The sequence below is a fragment of the Rhinoderma darwinii genome, chromosome 4 (assembly GCF_050947455.1).
Source record: "Rhinoderma darwinii isolate aRhiDar2 chromosome 4, aRhiDar2.hap1, whole genome shotgun sequence".
In the NCBI taxonomy this organism is placed as follows: Eukaryota; Metazoa; Chordata; class Amphibia; order Anura; family Rhinodermatidae; genus Rhinoderma; species Rhinoderma darwinii.
Genome location: NC_134690.1, coordinates 117,100,037 through 117,123,828, shown reverse-complemented (window position 1 = coordinate 117,123,828; position 23,792 = coordinate 117,100,037). Strand labels below are relative to the sequence as shown.

General features: G+C 43.7%; 2 protein-coding genes across 2 annotated transcripts in view; one reads left to right on the top strand and one right to left on the bottom strand.

Annotated features, from left to right (window-relative positions):
• Nucleotides 1-23,792, bottom strand: part of MED12L (mediator complex subunit 12L) — a 507,362-nt gene that overhangs the window by 137,727 nt on the left and 345,843 nt on the right. The gene's annotated exons all lie outside the window — the stretch shown is intronic.
• LOC142759394 (P2Y purinoceptor 12-like) lies at nt 304-22,498 on the top strand. The gene is made up of 2 exons (XM_075861499.1): nt 304-421; nt 21,133-22,498. The coding sequence occupies exons 1-2, from the start codon at nt 409-411 to the stop codon at nt 22,173-22,175; spliced, it is 1,056 nt and encodes a 351-aa protein (XP_075717614.1). The 5' UTR covers nt 304-408; the 3' UTR covers nt 22,176-22,498.

Sequence of the window (23,792 nt, the reverse complement as noted above, 5' to 3'; positions counted from 1 at the left end):
TGGATAAAGTGGTTGTGACCCCAATGTAACATGATCATTATAGTTAAATATTTCCCACTAAGTCTTTATCCCTCTTGTATTGCATATAAATACTCATGTGATGTTCCCAATATTAAGGAACTTAAGTTTTTTTTGTGTTTTTTTTTGCTTTTTAAGTGAAAGCAGAAGTATGTGTGTCTTCATCTGGAACAGAAACTAAAAAGTAAAATCTACTGTCATTTTCTATAGGATGCATAACTCATACATATACCGTATTTTCAACTGCTGATGTAGTAGCCTAAACTAAGGTCATTTCTATGGAAGAATCATTAGACTATGTTTACTTTATAGCTTTCTGGATGGAAACAAACTTGAAAATCCTAACCCTATGACCAGCTTTGCTACAAAAAGACAGTGGGAAGTGTAACCATGGATTATTCAGGTAAGTTTATTTAATATCACTCTACAGGATCAAAAAGTACTTCTTAAAAAGCCAATTTTGGCCGGACATCTCATTGATCGGCGCTCATTTGCTCCTTTCGCAAGGAGCAAGTATGGGGACAAGTGCTCATGATTACGATCACTCGTCCCCATACATTTTTATCGTGTCGGCAGCACAACTCCCTGTTTACACAAGGAGATGTGCTGGCGACAATGATAACATTTTGGGCATTTAAAATGATACAATCATGTGATGAACGAGCTGTTCATTGGCTGATTGTTGCCCTGTTTACACAGGGCAATTATTGGGAACGAGCGTTCTGTGAACATTCGTTTCCCCGATTAAAGGCCCTTTTACACTGGTCAATTGTCTGATGTGAGAAACGTGCAATTCTGAACCAGCTGATAAATATCCATTGCGGAAAAACCCCTTTAATAAAAAATATTCCAAATGTGAAAAAAATGAAAGTTTATTCGCTTTTCTGTCAGGTTTTTAAATATTTGTATGATTGACATCACAATTGCCACAGGGCTTGTCGGGCAGCTTTCCTAGAGACCTGAACGACAAATCATCCTTTGGCCTCATGCACACAACTATGTGATTTTTCAAAATAATAACCTAAAATGGAGTCCATATACCACTAGTTACTATAAAACGTATACATTTTATTGTGTACAAATACATAAAAGCTATTACATAAAAAAGTTAGAGATGATAGCGACCACAGTGTGTAAAGATGGAAACCAGACAGCATAAGTCTGAAATGATAATATGCATGTAATACATATATGGCAAGAAACGATAATATGGATGTATATACACAAAATGTATATAAGAGTTTTACTTGAAATACTGATAGGGGAGTCACTTGTGTGATAGCCCAGATAAAGCTCACAAACATATGATGACATGTGTTAGTAGCACATGTCAGGTCATCACCGACCAAACACAAGGTATGGTAGGTGAAGTGGCTGGACAATGGCAGTCACATGAAAACAGAGGTAAAAAATACAACATATCCTTGTCACGATCACAGGGTATGTGGACCCACTAGGCCGCTCCGTCGTAGCGGAGAGGCAGCTGGCCTAGTCACAGTATATACAAAAGTCTATACCAGTTCGTAACACACGGGTACCTGAACTAGTCCAGACAGTGGCTGTGTCTTCAGCACGGGTGGAGGTAGGTGCAGCAGGTTGCGCCAGACGTGGCGGACAGTACAAGACGTGGCAGACGACACTGGACGTGGCAGTAGACACTGGACGTGGCAAACGACAGCAGGTGCAGTAGGACATGACTCCAACACTAAGAGGCTCAGAAACGAGAACACAGCACGGGATACAGGATACGGGTAACAGGGCATGGGTAACAACTGGAATGGGAAAACACTAAGGAATCATTTGCAAGACAGACTTGGGATACACTAACAACACTCAGGCAAGTAGTAAAGAAATATTCGGCACACAAGGTGATGATTTTAGCAAATCTTTTGGTTTTATTTTATAAAAAATTGATGCCAGAGGTTTAGTGCGACGTTTCAGTCGTATATTAGACCTTCATCAGGCACTTGTACCTCCTGGTGTCTGGTTCATCCAGTCGTTGGCGCTGCGTATATTAGTAGTGTCATAACAAAGTGGTAAACCGCTACTAATATACGCAGCGCCAATGACTGGATGAGCCAGACACCAGGAGGTACAAGTGCCTGATGAAGGTCTAATATACGACCGAAACATCGCACTAAACCTCTGGCATCAATTTTTGATAAAATAAAACCAAAAGATATGCTAAAATCATCACCCTGTGTGCCGAATATTTCTTTACTACGTAATTGGGTTGGGACCCTATTCGTGCACCTACCGGATCTTGTGCGCTCAGAAGCACTACATACCAAACACTCAGGCAAGGATCAGAAGGGCAGGGCCCTTCTTATAGTCCAGGAATCATGTGTAGTTGATGATGATGATTGTTTCACATGTACGCGCGCTGGCGTAATTTAAGACCGTGCACGATAATGCACACGCACACTACGGTACACAGTGGACCGGAGCGGAAGTGAGCACTGGCATCTCCTAGGAAGGAGATGCGAGCCAGCGCTCACTGATCCATGGCTGCGGGCGTCGGGAGGTGAGCAAAACCGACTGCCCGCGGCCATGGACGCTACAGTATCCCCCCTCTTACGCCCCCTCCTCTTGGGACCAGAGATAAAGGGAGACTCTTCTTAATGAGAGCAGGGGTACTGAGGTTCTTTTCCAGCTCCCAGGACCTCTCCTAAGGACCAAACCCTCTCCAGTCCACCAAATAGAAAGTCCTTCCTCCTACCCTTTTGCAGTCCAGGATCTCCCTCACCTCAAACACATCAGAAGAACCGCTGGGAGCAACTGTGGAACAGGACCAGTGGTTTCAGGAGGGACACAGGAAAGGAGTTGGGGATTCTGAGGGTAGGAGGCAACCACAGCTTATAGGAGAGAGGGTTTATCTGTTGCAGAATCTCAAAAGGACCGAGGAACCTGGGAGCAAACTTGTATGAAGGCACCTTCAAATGAATGTTCCGCGAGGACAGCCAGACTTTGGTACCTGGAAGATACTGAGATGGCTCTCTTCTCTTTGTATCCGCTTTTCACTTCATACGATTGACTGCCAGCAAAATAGAGGACCGGGTCTGTTGCCAGATTTGCAGAAAGTCCCCAAATGCAGAGTCAGCAGCGGGTACCTGAGATGTAGTCGAGACAGGAAGAGGGACTCTAGGATGTTGACTGTACACAATGTAAAACGGAATGGAAGTGGTGGACTCGCTTGTGTGGTTGTTATATGAGAACTCGGCCCATGGAAGAAGCTGTACCCAGTTATCATGCTGCAAGGAAATAAAGTGGCAGAGATAATTCTCCATGATCTGGTTGATCCTCTCGACTTCCCCATTGGACTGGGGGTGATAGGCCAAGGAAAAGTCCAATCTCACATCTAGGAGTTTACAGAGGGCTCTCCAGAACTTCGAGATAAACTGAACCCCCCGATCGGACACAATGTGAAGAGGCAAGCCATGCAAGCGGATGATGTGTGGAATGAAGATACTGGTCAGTCGGGGAGCAGAAGGCACGCCAATCAGCGGGATAAAATGTGCCATCTTCAAGAACCAGTCCACCACCACCCAGACAGTGTTGCACCCTGCTGAGGGAGGAAGGTCTGTGACAAAGTCCATTGCAATGTGCTGCTAGGGGGCATTAGGTACAGACCGAGGTTGGAGCAGGCCGGCAAGCCTGGAGTGAGAAACCTTGTTAGAAGCACACATCGTTCAGGCAGAGACAAAGACCACAACATCTGTGGGTAGCGTGGGCCACCAGAAGAGACGAGCAATCAGGTCCCGGGTGTTTCGAACACCAGCGTGCCCAAATGACCTGAACAGGGCATCGGCCCTCACATTCTTGTCAGTGGGACCTTAGTGGAGCATGAATTGGAAACGGGTGAAGAACAGCGACCACCTGGCTTGACGGGGATTTAGTCGTTGAGCGGACTGGAAATAGGTGAGGTTCTTGTGGTCGGTGTAGACCAAGATGGGGTTAGCTGTGCCCTCTAGAAGATGTCTCCACTCCTCCAAAGCCAATTTGATGGCCAGTAGCTCCCGATCCCCAATAGAGGAATTGCGCTCTGCAGAAGAAAAAAGTCTTGAGTAATAGCCACATACTGCCTTTCCTTTGGAGCTCCTTTGGAACAGAAGTGCACCTGCCCCAACAGAAGAAGCGTCCACCTCCGATGAAAACTGCCGAGATACTTTAGGATGATGGAGGATCGGGGCTGAAGTGAAGGCTTTCTTGAAGCTAATAAATGCAGACTCTGCCTCTGGAGGCCACACCTTTGCGTTCACACCCTTCTTGCCAAGGGTAGAGATGGGAGCCGTCAGAGATGAGAAGTTTGGAATAAGCTGCCGACAGATTTTGGCGAATCCCAGGAACCGCTGTATGGCCCTCAGGCCTTGAGGACATGGCCATTTCAGGACAGACTTTAGTTTCTCAGGATCCATCTTAAGACCTTGATCCGAGATGATGTAGCCCAGAAAGGGCAAAGACTTCTTTTCAAAGACGCACTTCCCCAACTTGGCATATAAGCGATTCTCCCTTAGTCGCAGTATAACCTGACAGACATGCCTCCGATGGGTCATCAGATCTGGGGAGAAAATCAAAATATCATCGAGATAAACTATAACACAGACATAGAGAAGATCTTGGAAGATATAATTGACAAATTCCTGAAAGACCGTGGAAGCGTTACACAGTCCGAAGGGCATCACCAGGTATTCGTAGTGCCCATCTCGGGTGTTAAACGCCGTCTTCCACTCGTCCCCTTGACAGATTCAAATCAAATTATAAGCCCCACGCAAGTCTAATTTTAAAAAAATTCTGTCTCCTCGTATACGGTCAAACAACTCGGATATAAGTGGCAACGGGTATTTGTTCTTGACCGTGATCTGGTTGAGACCACGGTAGTCAATGCAGGGTCGAAGAAATCCGTCTCTCTTCTTGACTAAGAAGAACCCGGCCCCGGCCAGGGTGTACGTTTTTCGTATAAAACCCCTCTCCAAATTCTCCTTGATATAGGCTGACATGGATAAAGTCTCTGGAAATGAGAGAGAGGATATACCCATCCACGGGGAAGAGAAGCATTTGGAACCAGTTCAATGGGACAGTCATAATTCCGATGTGGAGGCAACGTCTCAGCCTCTCACTTGCTGAAGACATCTGCAAAATTGGCATACTGAGATGGTAGATCGGAGAGTGACTGAGGCACAGGGGGCATAACAGGACAAACTTGTGACAGGCAATGGCTATGGCATCTGGGACCCCATTGAAGAATTTCTCCGGAACTCCAGTCAAGAACCAGGGCGTGTAGGCGAAGCCATGGCAGACCCAGCAGGATAGGATTGATAGCCTTAGGTAGTACAAGGAAGGCAATCTGCTCCGAGTGAAGAGCTCTGACCCGTAGTGTCAACGGCTCTGTGATGAATACAATCGGATCGGGCAATGGTAGCCCATTCACAGAGGCAACAGCCAGGGGTCTAACCAGAAGAACTGTGGGTAGATGTAAACGATCCACTAGATCCTGCTGGATGAAATTAGCAGCTGCTCCGGAGTCAAGATAGGCAGAGTAGGGATGTGACCTCTCTCCGGAGACGATGGCCACAGGAATCGATCATTTGGAAGAGCTTTTAACATTTGGAGATGTCCCACCTAGAGTTGCCTCTCCAACCAACCCTAGGTACTGGAGTTTCCTGGTTTCTGTGGGCATTGGCGCACAGAATGACCCTTAAGGCCTCAATACATACATAGTCCAGAGGATCGTCTGCACTGCTTCTCTTGTTCAGACAACCGGACTCTGTCTACCTGCATGGGTTCTTCAGGTAGCGCACTAGGGGAAGGCAGTAGTGGTCTCTGGACCGAGGGTGCTGGTCTGTGACCCCGGCTCTCCTGTCGAACCTCTTGAGTGCTCTCCCGGATTCTCATGTCAACCCGAGTGGCTAACAGGATGAGGGCATCCAAGGTAAAAGGAAGGTAGCGGGCCGCCTGTTCGTCCTTGATGTGAGAGGACAGTCCCTGCCAGAAGGATGCCATCAGTGCATCATTGTTCCATGCCAGCTCTGCTGCCAGGGTACGGAAGGAGATAGCATACTCCCCTACTGTGGAACCTTCTTGCTTGAGGGTCAACAGAGTGGCAGCTGCGGCAGAGGATGTTCGGCCCAGCTCCTCGAACACGGCTCGAAAGGACTGCAGGAACAAGGCTAGGTCCGAGGATACAGGTCCTTGTTGTTCCAAGATTGGGTTCGCCCATGCGAGGGCCTTGCCAGCGAGGAGGGAGATGATAAACACTACTTTGGCCTTCTCAGAGGGGAAGAGATGAGCCTGTATCCTAAAATGAACCGTGCATTGGTTAATAAATCCTCTACAGGCTCTGGGATCACCGTCATAGCAAGGAAGAAGAGGCAGAGGAACTGTAGATGCGGAACAAACAGGGGGAGCAACGGGCAGTGGCACAGCAACAGTCTCTGGAGGAGGAAACGGAGGAGGAAAAGTAAGTTGATCCAGGCGGACCATGATAGTATTTACCACCTCAAGGAGTTGATCCTGACGAGTGCGTAGGTCATGCATCTCTAAGTGTATCTTCTGGACTGCGGTCTTGGGCTGGCCAGCGGGTTCCATGGTCTGAGCGTACTCTCACAATCACAGGATATGTGGACCCACTAGGCTGCTCCGCCATAGCGGAGAGGCAGCTGGCCTAGTCGCAGTCTATACAAAAGTCTATAGCAGTTCGGAACACACGGGTACCTGAACAGTGGCTGTGGCTTCAGCACGGATGGAGGTAGGTGTAGAAAGTTGCGCCAGACGTGGTGGACAGTACAAGACGTGGCAGATGACACTGGACGTGGTAGAAGACACTGGTTGTGGCAGAAGACACTGGACGTGGCAGAAGACAATGGATGTGGCAAACGACAGCAGGTGCAGTAGGACACGACTCCAACACTAAGAGGCTCAGAAACGAGAACACAGCACGGGATACAGGATACGGGTAACAGGGCATGGGTAACAACTGGAACGGGAAAACACTAAGGGACCATTTGCAAAACAGACTTGGGATACACTAACAACGCTCAGGCAAGGATCAGAAGGGCAGGGCCCTTCTTATAGTCCAGAAATCATGTGTAGTTGATAATGATGATTGTTTCACATGTGCGCGCGCTGGCCCTTTAAGAACGGGCACCCTACGAGAAACAGCGGACCGGAGCGGAAGTGAGCGTTGGCGTCTCCTTGGAAGGAGATGCAAGCCAGCGCTCACTGATTCATGGATGCGGGCGTCGGGAGATGAGTAAACCCGACGACCTGTGGCCATAAACGCTACAATCCTGATGAAGGCTTCGCCCCAGACGAAGGCTTCCGCCAAAACGCACGTTGGGGTGTGACGCCAGACAGCCGGACACTGTGCTATGGGTAAGACTGTTATTTGGTATTCAGGATATGTTGTATTTAGACCTCTGTGTTCATGTAACTGCCATTGTCCAGCCACTTCACCTACCATACCTTGTGTTTGGTGGGTGATGGCCTGACATGTGCTACCAACACATGTCATCATATGTTTGTGAGCTTTTCCTGGGCTATCACATAAGTGACTCCCCTATCAGTATTTCAAGTAAAACTCTCATATACATTTTGTATATATACATCCATATCCTCGTTTCTTGCCATATATGTATTACATGCATATTATCATTTCAGACTTATGCTGTCTGGTTTCCATCTTCACACACTGTGGTCGCTATCATCTCTAACTTTTTTATGTAATAGCTTTTATGTATTTGCTCACAATAAAATGTATACGTTTTATAGTAACTAGTGGTATATGGACTCCTTTTTAGGTTATTATTATCAATGATGAGTCATTACCAATGACCACATATCGGGCCTATATGTGCCTTTCATGCTTTCTTCCTTCTGATCATCACTGTGATTATATTATGAACAAGTGGAAGAGGGGGATTATGTTTGTCCTCCTTGTAGGTTTGGTATGTGATTTTTCAGCCTGTAATATAATACACAATACAAAAATTTGTGTACCATTTTGCGGCTAGTGCTGTTCCGTATTTGGAGCCATATGAAAATAATTCAAGGATAGAATCCAATCCAAAATACCACATCTGACGGAGCATGCCGTAAAATCTGCAGACTCTGCATTAAGAAATCTTCATATACTGCCATATTAAAAGTTAAAAGTGTTGTATACACGCCCAAAGCATAACTTCTATATCCAGAATCTGTGATATATCAAATCCTGAGAAAGCCATAACCGTACAATGGCCTCTGTACTTGACAGAAGTAAAAAACATAAAGCTGTTTTTCGGTTTTCTGTAAATAAAGCTTAATAACTGTATAAATTAATACAACTTTAAATATACTTTGGGGAGAATTTAAGATTGGTGTTTCATACGCTAGTCTTGAACTAAACTACATCGGGGTGAAATGCGCACATTAATAAATTTGGTGCATCTTTGGGTATCTCATGAGCAGGCGTAGATTTGTGCCATCATTTACGCCAATATCTGGAGTAAATGATGGTAAATCTGTCAGATTGATGGTGGTTTTGCCCCTTCCTGCTAAACTTTGCACCCGTTTTAACCCACTTTTGAAAAGTAGTGAGTGAAGAATAAATGATCAAAAAGTCGCAAATTATTTTGCAAATATAGCAAGTACCATAATAACTTTTTAATGCCCGAATTGTGGCACAAATGCTTTAATAAATTCCCGTCTTTGTGTTTTATTTCCTCATCATTTTCAAGATGCTAGTTTGCTGTCAGTGAATGAGAGCACCCTTATTTACATTCAGAGGCAGCAAACCCATACTGTACATACTAGTCTTGCTCTTAGCTGAGGAGTGGATACAATTGTATCTAATCCAGGCAGTACTAAACAACCTGAACTTCAAACTGATACATTGTAGCAAACCACCTGAGAAATTTGTGCAGCTGCTACTGATGTATCTAGCTCACAGAGAATTGTCTAGACAGGACACAATTGTATTGAATTCTTAGGCTAAGTTCACACTACCGTTAGTATAAGTTTACCTCTCTACCGTCAGAGGAAGAGAGGATCGAAACATTAAACGGAAAGCAACGGTTCCGTTAGAATTACCATTCATTTCAATAGTAATTATTTTGTTTCAGTTGCTTTCAGTTTGTCTCCGTTCACTAGGTTTCAGGTTTTTTTTACGGAAACAAAAGTTCTGTAGACTGTCAAAAAAACGGAAACCTAGCGAACAGAGACAAATGGAAAACAACTGAAACAAAAGAATTACCTTTGAAATTAATGGTAATTCGAATGGAACCGTTGCTTTCCGTATAATGTTTCGATCCGCTCTTCCTCTGACGGAAGAGAGGTAAACGTATAGTGACGGTAGTGTGAACTTAGCCTTAGGGTATATTCACACGTAGCGTAAACGCTGTGGATTTTCTGTCCAGATTTGTGGCCGGAAAATCTGCAGAGTATTTCAGTAGCAGCAAAGTGAATGACGCATGCTGTGGAACATTTTAGTGCAGAAATTGACCTGTGGTGAGGATCTTTTTTAAATCTGCGGCATGTCAATTTCCGTTGCAGATTTTCACACAGGATTTCACTCTTTACAGTGAGAGGGGTGAAATTTGCAACAAATTTAGCAGCATGTGGATTTTGCTGTGGATTCAGTGCAGATTTGCTGCCAAATTTGCAGGTGGATTTTCGGTGGATTTTTCTACAACATGTGCAAGTAGAGACAACAGCATTGGGTCCCAAAATTAAAACTCGAGTGTTCTCATTCATTAGAAGCAAACAAATCTCAAAAATGGTGAAGAAATAAAGCACAACGGGGAGCTGTATTAAGACATTGCCAGTTTTACTTAAAAAAAACAAGCTGGAGTAAGATGCAACAAATTTACTTCGTGGCACACGTCTCTTATTAAATTGGTTGCGTTTCCACCTGTCTGTTGGACACCGGATGAAATCTACACCAGCCAAGGACTGGCTTCGTTTTCTCCTTTAATTCATGCCAGTTTCTTGCGTAACTTATGCTAAATGCGTTGGACTGCAGGTGGCCACTGCCTCTTTTACTGAGCACTGCCCATGTTTTTGAAAACTGCGAGAGCAGGCAAAACAGTCCAAAAGTCGCAATTTTTGTGACTTTTGGCCCATTTACGACATTTCTATGCTAAAAAAAAAACGTGTGTAGAAACGTTGTTAACTTCTCCCCAAAGTATATTAGAAGGTTGTAGAACTTTTTATTTATATAGCGATCAAGCTTAAGTTAGATAACCCAGAAAACCCCTTTAAGGCCAGGATCACATACAGAGTTTTGATGCAGGTCTTTTTAGCCAAAGCCAGAAGCGGATTCAAAAGGAAGGAAAGTATAAAGAAAAAAACTGATGTATCTCCTTTCTTTTGTGTCCACTTCTGTGTTTGGCTACAAAAAAAACGGAGCCAAAAACTGCATCAAAACGGTGTGTATGATCCTGGCCTAAAGGGAATTTGTCAAAACTGCTGACAGCGCTATATAGGGGTGGCGAGGTGTACAGTAACGATACCTGTTGTCTCGGTCCTACAAGTTGCAAGGCAAGGAAATCGGCATTTAATTCCGCCAGTGGCACTTGCGACTGCAGAGCCTGGGGAATTTAATGTCGATGCATGACCAAGTCAATATGTATAATTGCAATGCCCTTCCCTATATAGCGCAGATTTGAGGCTGACAGATTCCCTTTAAGGGCATGACCACACATGGCGGAATTCCTCCGCAACTGTCCGCATCAATGCCGCACAGAATCTGCGTTGCAGATTCTGCAGCGGATCTGCACAAAATGTGCAGAAAATTGATGCGGACTGGCCGCTGCGGACTGCAAGAAAAGTGCTTCTCTTCTCCCTATTCAGTGCAGGATAGAGAGAAGGGACAGCACTTTCCCTAGTGAAAGTCAAAGAAATTCATACTTACCGCCCGTTGTCTTGGTGACGCGTCCCTCTTTCGGCATCCGGCCCGACCTCCCTGGATGACGCTCCAGTCCATGTGACCGCTGCAGCCTGTGCTTGGCCTGTGATTGGCTGCAGCCGTCACTTACACTGAAACGTCATCCTGGGAGGCCGGACTGGAGACAGACGCAGGGAGTTCTCGGTAAGTATGAACTTATATGTTTTTTTACAGATACATGTATATTGAGATCGGTAGTCACTGTCCCGGGTGCAGAAACAGTTACTGCCGATCGCTTAACTCTTTCAGCACCCTGGACAGTGACTATTTACAGACGTCTCCTAGCAACGCTCCCGTCATTACGGGAGCCCCATTGACTTCCTCAGTCTGGCTGTAGACCTAGAAATACATAGGTCCAGCCAGAATGAAGAAATGTCATGGTAGTAAAAACAATACGCTCCGCAGCACACATAAGATCTGCGGACTTCATTGCGGAATTTTGACTCTCCATTGAAGTCAATGGAGAAATTCCGCCATGAGTCCGCAACCAGTCCGCCACTGCTCCGCAACAGACAGAGCATGCTGCGGACACCAAATTCCGCTCCGCAGCCTATGCTCCGCAGCGGAATTGTACGCATCGTGTAAACGAACACTGCTAAATTAAAGTGAAAGTCAATGGAGAAACGGCTCCGCTGCGGATTAACGCTGCGGAGTGTCCGCAGCGGAATTTAAGTGAAATTCCGCTATGTGTGAACCCGCCCTAAGAAATGTAATGATAAAAAAATAATGCAATACAATTCTGCTAGTTTTCAATTGTGGCCACAGTAGAAAAAAGGTAGAGGAGGTGATCGTGGTCACATTGTAAAGTGTCCCACTAGTTATACTCTATTGTCCGAAGTAACATTGGGCGTGGAGCGTTACTCCTGCACGCTGGGTGGTACTGTTGCCATGGCAACCATACGACGCTCAGAGAGTATTGTGCATGGGTCCAAATAATTAGAATTGGACCCGTGCATGATACTCTCCAGGCGTTTTACGGTTTCCATGGCGACAGTACTGCCCAGCATGCAGGAGCAACTCTCAATGCACGATATTAGTTTGGGTGAGATAGTACAACAGGAGAGACACTTTAAGTAGGCATGTTCAAACCCAGGCTTCCTGTAAAGACCATCAGTCAATTTCATTCAAATGAAATGATTTTGGAATCTTTTCTCTAAGTGATTTAGACTATCCTTACCAGTCACTATAAGGCCTTGTTCACCCGGCGCTAAAAAAAAAACGACGTGTAAACACTGGTGTTTTTGTAAAGAGCTCTTTAAAATACAGAAGTTTTTGACACATTTTTGTTTCATTTTTTAAAGTGTTTTGTGAGCATTTTCGGAATTAGGACTCCCGTTAACTATGGGAATTAAGTGTCTTTTACGCAGCAAAGAATTGACCTGACCCTTCTTATTTTACATGACGCATTTTTTAAGCACACGCGTAAAAAAATGTGTCGTATGCACTAAGGGTATATGCACACGACAACGCCAAATACGTCTGAAATTACGGAGCTGTTTTCTCCTGAAAATTTCAGACGTTTTTACTAAGGGTATGTTCACACGCCCTATTTACGGACGTAATTCAAGTGTTTTACGCCTCGAATTATGGACAAAAACGTGCATGTCACTTCTTGGGACGTAATTGGAGCCATTTTTCATTGACTTCAATGAAAACCAGCTCCAATTACGTCCGTAAAAGATGCCGTGAAAAACGTGTGCACTTGTCAAAACGTCTGAAATTCAGGAGCTGTTTTCGCCTGAAAACAACTCCGTAATTTCAGACGTAATTGGCGTTGTCGTGTGAAAATACCCTTAGACAGGTTCCTGTCCCATAGTTTGTAATGAAGAAGATTAAGTTCGGTCTCCAAAAGTTAAAGGATTATTTTATTTCAGATTAAATACACTAAAATAGTCTTTTTTATTTATATTACAAACATATAAGTGAGAAGGAAATTTCCACTATATGTAGGGGCCTCTGTAAGATTAGAACTTCGGGGACCCTGAAGAATTTGATAATGCGCGGAAAAGAACAAGGCCTTAGGCATGCAGCAGAGCTATGCGCCTGGAGCCCGAACGGAAGCACAGCATGTCACTATATGGTGCCTCCGTACATGTGGTACTCTGGTCTGGAGATATTCTCGCCTAGGACCAATGCTTCACATGGCACAATATTTATTTTGAGTCTGCCAGGAAAAAACCTCTGTATAGCTGTGTAAAAATTTGGTGGCATATGTTGGTATAGTAGGACCCATAGACTTCTATGGGTGTCACATTAGAACTATGTACAACTTTAAGATTATATGTTGCCGTAATATTGTAGTGTGCATGAGCATTTAAGAAAATAATTTGATAAAAAATAATTAATCAGATTGAATTTACTTTTACGAAGCTTGCACATAGTTTTTTTACAGGCAGAAAAAATCGGCCTCAAAATCAGATTTTGACCTGCCTGCACTTTTGACTGCGTTTTTCGCCGACGGCCATTGCAGCTAATGCAAGTACTGCAATGCGAAAAACGCTTGGAAACGAGCGCCACAGGTTTTTTTCTGCCTCCCATTGGGAGGTCAGGGACGGAACCGCAGCAAGAAAGGATATGCTGCTTTTTTTCCCAGCCAACGGGTAAAAGCCGCCAAGGAAAAAAAACGCCTCTGCCTCCAATTGAAATCAATGGGGGGTGATTTCGTTTGTTTTTTTGGCGCCGATTCCATTGCGGTTTCCACGTCAAAATCAGCACCAGAAAACTCTGTGTGAACAGGGCCTTAAGCTTAATCACTCTATAAATAAACAGTTCTACAGCTAATATACTTTCTGGTTCAATTTCTCACCATTTTCAATAGATTTGTTTGATGTCAGCGATTGAGAACACTCTTGTTTATATTCAGAGATAGGAAACTAATAGATAACTAGCTCTGATGTCAGCTGAGAAGTAGATACCGTTGTGCACAGTATAAACCAGGGGTCTCAAACACGCGATCCGTGGGCCGAAGAGAGCAGGCCAAAAAGGGAGCGTCCGAGTGATAGAAGCGGCTCTGCTCTGGGACTCCGGCTCTGGGGAAGCCCCTGCCATCACTGTCCATATATGGACAGTGATGTGAGAAGCATAGCAGGAGTCCCAGGTAGAGCGCTAGAAGTGGCTCTGCTCCAGGACTCCGGCCCTGGGGAAGCCCCTAACATTACTGTCCATATATGGACAGTGATGTCAGAAGCATGGCAGGAGTCCCAGTCAGAGCGCTAGAATGGCTCTGCTCCGGGACTCCGGCTCAGGGGAAGCACCTAACATCACGGTCCATATATGGACAGTGATGTCAGGAGCAGAGCTGGAGTACCAAGCTAGTAGCACTCTGCCTGGGCCTCCAGCTCTGGGTTTGCCCATGACATCACTGTCCATATATTGACAGTCATTTCAGGGGCTTCCTCAGAGTTCCGGAGCAGAGCCTATACTAGTGCTCTGCTCTGGGACTCCGACTCTGGTGTTGCCCCAGACATCACATTCCGGTCCAGGAGTATCCCCTGACGTCACTATAGACAGTGTCGTCAAGTGCTTCCCCAGCAGAGGAATTCCTGGCCAAAGCATCGGCAACGATCTGGCTGGGAATTCCATTCCTGAAAAGAGCCCCAATGGAGCTATCTACTGGGGGGGAGGGGGTGGCACTATCTACTGTGTTATTATCTACAGAGGGCACTGTGGCATTATCTAGGGGGGTTGTGTGGCATTATCTACAGAGGGCACTGTGGCATTATATACAGAGTGCACTGTGGAATTATGTACAGGTGGGTGTGTGGCAGTATCTACAGATGGCGTTGTGGAAGTATCTACAGAGGGCACTGTGGCATTATCTACAGAGGGCACTGTAGCATTATCTACAGAGGGCAATGTGTCACTATCTTTAGAGGGAAATGTGGCATTATCTACAGAGAGCACTGTGGCATTTTCTGGGGGGTGGCATTATCTTGAGATGGCACTGTGGCATTTTCTACAGAGGGCACTGTGGCATTGTCTACAGAGGGCACTGTGGTATTATCTATGGGTGGTTGTGTGGCAGTATCTACAGAGGGCGTTGCGGAAGTAATTACAGAGGGCGTTGCGGAAGTATCTACAGGGCACTGTGGCATTATCTACAGAGGGCACTGTAGCACTATCCACAGAGGGCAATGTGACATTATCTACAGAGAGCACTGTGGCATTATGTCGAGAGGGCACTGTGTCATTATCTACAGAGGGCACTGTGGCATTATCTACAGAGGGCACTGTAGAATTATCTACAGAGGGCAATGTGTCACTATCTATAGAGGGAAATGTGGCTTTATCTACAGAGAGCACTGTGGCATTTTCTGGGGGGTGGCATTATCTTGAGAGGGCACTGTGGCATTATCTACAGAGAGCACTGTGGCATTATCTCGAGAGGGCACTGTGTCATTATCTACAGAGGGGACTGTGGCGTTATCTACAGAGAGCACTGTGGCATTATCTACAGAGGGCACTGTGGCATTATCTACAGGTGAGTGTGTAGCAGCATCTACAGAGGACACAGTGGAAGTATCTACAGAGGGCACTGTGGCATTATCTACAGAGGGCACTGTGCCATCTACAGAGGGCACTGTGCACTTATCTACAGAGGGCACTGTGCCATTATCTACAGAGGTCACTGTGGCACTATCTAAAAAGTGGCTGCCCAATCTTTACATTCTTGTGTCTGCCAAACGCTGCCAACTGAGCCGTGAGACTGCATTTAGCGACACTTAAACTGGAAAAATGGAGTATAAGCACATGGAGTAAACTCACAAATTTATTGAAAGTTTAAACCGAACAGTATTATAATAGTAATGTAGTATTATAGTAATGTAGTATTGTTATAGTAATGTAGTATTAGTATAGTAATGTAGTATTTTTATAGTAATGTAGTATTATAGTAATGTAGTGTTATAGTAATGTAGTATTATAGTAATGTAGTGTTATAGTAATGTAGTATTATTATAGTAAAGTAGTATTGTTATAGTAATGTAGTAGTATTATAGTAATGTAGTATTCTTATAGTAATGTAATATTATTATAGTAATGTAGTATTATAGTAATGTAGTATTGTTATAGTAATGTAGTATTATTAAAGTAATGTAGTATTGTTATAGTATTGTAGTATTATAGTAATGTATTATTATTATTATTATAGTAATGTAGTATTGTTATAGTAATGTAGTATTATTATAGTAATGTAGTAGTATTATTATTATTATTATTATTATAGTCATGTAGTATTGGTATAGTAGTGTAGTATTATAGTCATGTAGTATTGTTATAGTAATGTAGTATTATTATAGTCATGTAGCATTGTTATAGTAGTTCAAATAAATGATTAACTAATTATTTTGTATTGTATCAAATTTGAACGTAAGGGCATGACCAGACGTGGCGGAATTGCTCTGGAATTCTGCTGCGGACAGTCCGCTGCGGAAAACCGCAGCGTACACGTTTCTCCATTGCTTTCCACAGCTTTTTAGTGAGGTTCATTTACACGTTGTGGAAAACTCCGCTGCGGACCATAGGCTGCGGTGCAGAATTTGGTGTCCGCAGCATACACTGACTGTTGCGGGCGTGTAGCGGACTTGTTGCGGACTCATTGCGGAATTTCTCCATTGACTTCAGGAGAGTCAAAATTCCGCAATAAAGTCCGCAGATGTTATGTGTGTTGCATAGCGTATTTGTTTTACAAACATGACATTTCTTCATTCTGGCTGGACCTATGTATTTCAAGGTCTAAAGTCAGACTGAGGCCCCATGCACACTAACGTAAAAAACGCCCGTAACCACGGGCCGTTATTATGGCACGGACAGGCCCATAGAAGTCTATGAGGATCCCTTAATTACGGGTGACTACGTGTGGGCACCCGTAATTACGGGAGCGTTGCTAGGAGACGTCAGTAAATAGTCACTGTCCAGGGTGCTGAAAGAGTTAAGCGATCGGCAGTAACTGTTTCTGCACCCTGGACAGTGACTTCCGATCACAATATACATCAACCTGTAAAAAAAATAGAAGTTCCTACTTACCGAGAATTCCCTGCTTCTTCCTCCAGTCCGGCCTCCCGATATGACGTTTCAGTCTATGTGACGGCTGCAGCCAATCACAGGTCAATCACAGGCTGCAGCGGTCACATGGACTGCCGCGTCATCGAGGGGGGTCGGGCTGGATGTAGAAAGAGGGACGCGTCACCAAGACAACGGCCGGGTAAGTATGAATTTATTTTACTTTTACTAGGGAAAGGGCTGTCCCTTCTCTCTATCCTGCACGTCTGGTCATGCCCTAATGCGGCCCGTCACCTTCAAATTTTTTTAATGTGCGGCCCATTTACCGTGCCGCGTTTGAGACCCCTGATCTAGACTATGGTCTGTGAGCTCAATGCATCAGCAGCAGCTGCACAAATCTCTCTGATAGTTTGTATAAAGTGTCAGTCCAGGCTGGAGAGATCACAGAGTAGTGCCTAAACTGGAAACATTTGTATTCAGCTGAGAACAGGGCTCTGTATGGGTCAGTTCACACGTTGCGTAAATACTGCGAATTTTCCGCAACGGAATTCGCAGCAAAGTGGATGTGATAAAACAAATCTCATTCACACGCTGCGTTAATACTGAGCTGAAAAAAACGCTCAGAAATTGACCTGTGGTGCCGAAATCTATTCCGCAGCATGTCAATTGTCTTTACGTAAACGCTGCTTATATTTTGCGGGATTTCCCCATTGAATTCAATGGGGATGTAAATCCTGCATCAAATAGCAGTTGCCCTGTTTTTTGTGGCGGATTCATAGCGATCCTGCCGCAAAAAAACAGAAATCAGCAAAAAAAATTATATTTAAACTTACCTAGGAGACTGTGTTTCATCCTCCTGGGATGACGCTTCATTTCATGTGACCACCGCTGCAGCCAATCTCAGGCTGTAGCGGTGGTCACATGGATGAAACGTCATCCCAGGAGGCTGGCCTGGAGGACGTCAGAGGGCCGGCCTTCTGGGATGATGTTTCATCCAAAGTGACCGCCTCTGCAGCCAATCATGAGACGTCATCCCAGGCGGCCAGCCTGCCAGCTTGCCGGCTAAGTGCTGCAGTTTTTCGCAGCGGACATTCTGGCCGAAAAACTGCACCACAGTTTGGTGCGCTTTTTCGCCCAGAATTCCCTGCGGCAGACAGGGCGGATACGCTGCGTGCTATTACGCAGTGTATCCACCCCATGTGAACTCAGCCTATGGGTGGATTGCTGCCTCTGAATGTAAACAAGAATGTTATCAGTCACTGACAGCAAACAAATATCTTAAAAATGGTGAGGAATTAAAACATAAAGTATATATGAACATTGTAGAAATTTTCATTTGTACAGTGATTAAGTTATGAATTTAGATGTGATGGATGACAGCTTGATCCTGTGTGTCAGAGACAAGCAACCTGATGGATTCAGGTCTCAGTGCAAGATACAGCTGCTCTGTATACAGGACACAAAGCAGCTCTATCTGAAAAAGTAAAAATAATTTTTAATAAAAAGTATTTAGAAAGTTGCACAAAACACACTAATAGACATTTTTATATAATAATAAAAAAAGTATTTCAAAGGTGTACATAGCCTTTAATGTCTCTCAAACAATCCCCCAGTAATTGTGAGCCATAAAATGCATTGTCAGGCCTTTACATGCAATCTAAGAGACAGTAGAAATCTACTTTTGCTTCCGTAGTCATTTTTCAGTTTTCCATTTTCCATTGTTTCTCTCTGCCTTCCAAAAGCCATAACTTTTATATTTTTCTGTTAATATAGCCGTATGAGGGCTTGTTTTTGCTTGACGAATTGTCATTTGTAATGGAACCATTTAAAGTACCATATAATGTACTCGGAAACGGAAAACAATTCTTTGTGGGGTGGATTGGGAAAAACGCAGAGATACCTCTGTTGGTTTTTTTTCGGATTCATTTTACAGCGTACATCGTGTGATAAGAACATCAAATTAACTTTAATTTGCGGGTCAATATGATTACGACAATACCAAATTTATATAGTTTTTTTAATGATGTAATACTTTTACCAAGAAAAAAAAAATTACTTTTGTATCACTACATTCTGAGAGCTATAACTTTTTTATTTTTCTGTCGATGGAGCGGTGTGAGGTCTTGTTTTATTGCGGGGTGAGCATTTTTGGGTGAGTACTACTTTAAAGGGGTTTTCCACTTTCTGACAACTGATGACCCAGTCATCAGTACATGATCGGTGCGTGTCCGATACCCGGACCCCGCACCGATCCGCCACTCTGGCTGCCTCCGTGCACCGGATGTTTGGAACGGTATGCAGTAGTTGGAGTCGGAAGCAGATGCTCCGACCACTGCATAGCGGCCGTTCGGCAGAACTGCAGCTCTGCTCCTATACACTTGAATAGAAGCAGAGCTGAAGTACTGCAGCTCCGCTGCTATTCTTTGACTGGAGCCATCTGCTTCCAGCAAAATCGTCCGGTGCCCAGGGACAGCCAGAGTGGCGGATCGGTGCGGGGTCCGGGTGTCGGACATGCACCGATCATATACCGGTGGATAGGTCATCAGTTGTCAGAACGTGGAAAACTCCTTTAAGAGCATGCCCCCACGTGGCGGATTTCCACCGCAACTGTCGGCATCAATGCCGCACAGAATCTGCGTTGCAGATTCTGTGGCGGATCTGCCCAAAATGTGCAGTAAATTGATGCGGACTAGCTGCTGCGGACTGCGTTCAAAGTGCTTCCCTTCTCTCTATCAGTGCAGGATAGAGAGAAGGGACAGCACTTTCCCTAGTGAAAATAAACGAATTTCATACTTTGTCTTGGTGACGCGTCCCTCTTTCGGCATCCAGCCCGACCTCCCTGGATGACGCGGCAGTCCATGTGACCGCTGCAGCCTGTGATTGGCTGCAGCCGTCACTTAGACTGAAACGTCATCCTGGGAAGCCGGACTGGAGACAGAAGAAGGGAGTTCTCGGTAAGTATGAACTTCTATTTTTTTACAGGTTGCTGTATATTGGGATCGGTAGTCACTGTCCAGGGTGCAGAAACAGTTACTGACGATCGCTTAACTCTTTCAGCACCCTGGACAGTGACTATTTACTGACGTCTCCTAGCAACGCTCCCGTAATTACGGGAGCCCCATTGACTTCCTCAGTCTGGCTGTAGACCTAGAAATACATAGGTCCAGCCAGAATGAAGAAATGTCATGTTAAAAAAGCAAGACGCATCCGCAGCACACATAACATGTGCATGACAGCTGCGGACTTCATTGCGGAATTTAGAATCTCCATTGAAGTCAATGGAGAAATTCCGCCATGCTCCGCAGCGGAATTTTACTCAACGTCTAAACGAACACTTCTAAATTAAAGTGGAAGTCAATGGAGAAACGGCTCCGCTGCGGATTAACGCTGCGGAGTGTCCGCAGCGGAATTCAAGTGAAATTCCGCCACGTGTGAACCCAGCCTAATACTTTTTATTCAAATTTTTGTTTTTTAGGTGACCAAAAAACAGAATTCTGGCGTGTTTTTTTTTTATGTCATTCATCCAGTGGGTTAAATAATGTTATATTGTAATAGTTTGGACATTTATAGATGCAGCAGTACCAAATATCTTTACTTCTTTATTTTTCACATTCATATAATGGGCGAACTCCAAAAGTTTTTTTTAATTAAATATAATTTTTTTAGCATACTAAAAATTTATTTGTGATCGCTTGGTCGCTGGTACAATACACTGCAATACCTATGTTTTGTAGTGCATTGTAGTTTGTACTGGCTATTTACTGGCTCCTATTTATTCCTACCTCTTGCCCCTAGCCTCCGATGACAACCATCGGCACCCCACGATCGCGTCACAGGGAGCAATGGGATCACGAGGGGGGAACCTCGTTTTCTAATGGCTTAGATATCGCAGTTGCTATTGACCACGACATCTGAGTGGTTAAACGGACAGCCGCTGAGTATGGAGCGGGCTCAGGTTGCACATATGGTATAATAGTTCTTGAATAAGACCGGAAAGTACTATAGTCAAGATAAATGATGGATTATTCACAAACTGAATGTAATGAAATTCAGAATCACTATCACCAAGGATCAAAATAAATTGTGACACTTACGTATGTATCATTTATTTCACAGTCAAGAGAATAAATTTGTATTTGAAATATTACTCAAAATCAAATGAATAAGTGAAAGAATTCTTCTTTTTCTTTCAGGATTTGGAGATCACACGACAACCTTCAAGCAACCCAATATTACTAATCATGTCAATAATATCACATGCTCTAGAGATAGTCGGTTCAACCAAGTGCTCTTCCCTGTGCTCTACTCCGTTCTCTTCATTGCTGGATCCATCATGAATGGTTTAGCAATTATTGTGTTTTTTCAGTTACCAAGTAAATCGAATTTCATCATTTTTCTGAAAAACTCAGTTATATCTGATACTTTAATGATCATGACATTTCCATTCAAGATTCTAGGAGATGCAAGACTTGGACTTTGGTCACTGAAAGGATTTGCTTGTCGATTCACCTCGGTGGTGTTCTATTTCACTATGTACATCAGTATTATTTTTCTTGGCCTAATAACTATTGACCGATATAAGAAAACCGTTAAACCTTTTGACAACTCATGTACGAAAAATCTGCTTTCAGCTAAGATCTTGTCCGCTTCAATTTGGATCATCATGTTTCTTCTCTCATTACCCAATATGATTTTAACTAACAAGACATTGACGCCTAAAAGTGTTCGGAGCTGTGCAAAACTAAAGTCTAAATTTGGGCTGATTTGGCATGAAATTGTGGGCTACACATGCCAGATCATCTTTTGGGTAACATTTGCTATCATAGTGGTGTGTTATCTCCTGATAGCCAAAAAGCTATTTCAGTCATATAAAAAGACTAGGCAGGAACAATCAGAATGCAGAAAAAGAGTAAACGTGAAGGTTTTTATTATAATTGGGGTGTTTTTTATTTGCTTTGTCCCATACCATTTTGCAAGGATTCCGTATACATTAAGTCAAACCCGGGATGTTTTCCGGTGCTCTGCTCATTATACTCTTTTCTATGTAAAAGAGAGCACTTTGTTTCTGTCATCCTTGAATGCCTGCCTGGATCCTTTTATCTACTTTTTTCTCTGCAGATCATTCCGAAGTTCATTAATTACCATGTGGAAGAGAAAAAGGGGGTGTCTGTCTGTATTAACACCACGAAGGGCCGCTAAACGATACAACATAAGTAATGCTGAAACAAAGATATGAACGGTTCAGCAATGAACTTCGCAGTCTTACATGGTAGAACTCTAAGGGCCCTTTTATACCGGCAGATATATGTAGCCTGTCGATTGGCGCTCGTTTACCTCCCTTTTACATGGAGCAATCATTAAACTGTATGGGGACAAACAAGATCGTTCGTCTCCATACAGATGCATCATTTTCGGCAGGACATCCCATGTTTACATGGGGAGATGTGCTGCCAACAATGAGGATTTTTAGGACTGCATGAAAGATGCGATCAGCCGACAAACAAGCGTTTATTCGTGTATCGGCTGATCGCTCATGTTAAAGATGAGCGTTCCATTCCCCTGATCATTGGCTCATGTAAAAGGGCCTTAGGGGCTATGCAAACCTTTGAAAAAAACCTTTTACTAAAAAAAAAATCTATTATAGTGTTTAATTCAACTCTGTAAATGTTTTTTAATGAACTTTTTTTTACTTTTTGAGATACAGCTTCTATGTATCCTGGACACCAAAGCTGTATCTTGCCCTGAAACCCAAATCAGTCAGGTCAGCGGAACGGACAGCTTCAGTGGCAGCGGGTTCTGCGTATCCCTGACACGCAGGATCCAGCTGTTATCGATCACATCTAACTTCATAACGTAGGATGCAACTATTTACAATCGCATCTGAGTTCATAACTCAGATGTTATCAATAACAGGTGGATCCTGCGTGACTCCCGCTGTCACCAAAGTCGTCAGTCCTGCAGACCTGACGGATTCGGGTTTATGCACAAGATACAGCTTCTATGTATCCTGGACACATAGCAGCTGTATCTTCTGTATCTGTATCTTCGTAGAAGCTGTATCTCAAAAAGTTACATTTTTTTTAAATAAAAAACAATTACAAAGTTGCACTAAACACAATAATACATTTTTTTAGTTAAAAAAAAGTCTTCGAAGGTTTAAGTATGAATAAAAATTGTAAACTAATGTTATCTTTGAGTAGTTTCATTTCTAGTATAAATAAATAGATACATATCTAAATGGTTTGGTTTTCAGAAATATACTCTATAAGGATTATAATATAACATGATCCAAAGAATAACAATGTGTGGTGACCCATCTTAGGTCTAGTTATATTGACAATGTCTAGTAATGTGATAAACAAAAATAATGAGACATTGTATGTATTCATCATGCGGATCCTATGAATAATCAGTTGTTTGGAGAATTTTTCTGGAAAGAAATTACGGCTTTACCCTGGAAAATCCATCATTTACACTAAAATTGGCAATTAATTGCATTTCCCATTAGAAATACTAAGGTAAAAAGGAAATTGCAGTGGGATTTTGAAAAATGTGCACCTTCAACAATATAAAAGCTTTTAATATATGGCAGAAGTAGTCTAGTCTTAATGTTGAGAAATCTCATGTTCCATCTAACTGAACTGTGTCTGAGAGGGCACGTTTAGGGCCATGAAGAGAGGGGGTAAATGACAATTGCCTTTGGCAGTGCTGATCGACTGGTTAAGCAAGGTTATAATCCAACATGCATGAAGGGACAGTTGGACTGCCCTATACACATTAAATTATCAGCAGATCCTATTGACATCCGCGATATTTATCAACAATTATTACACATCTGTCACCAGCTTTACAG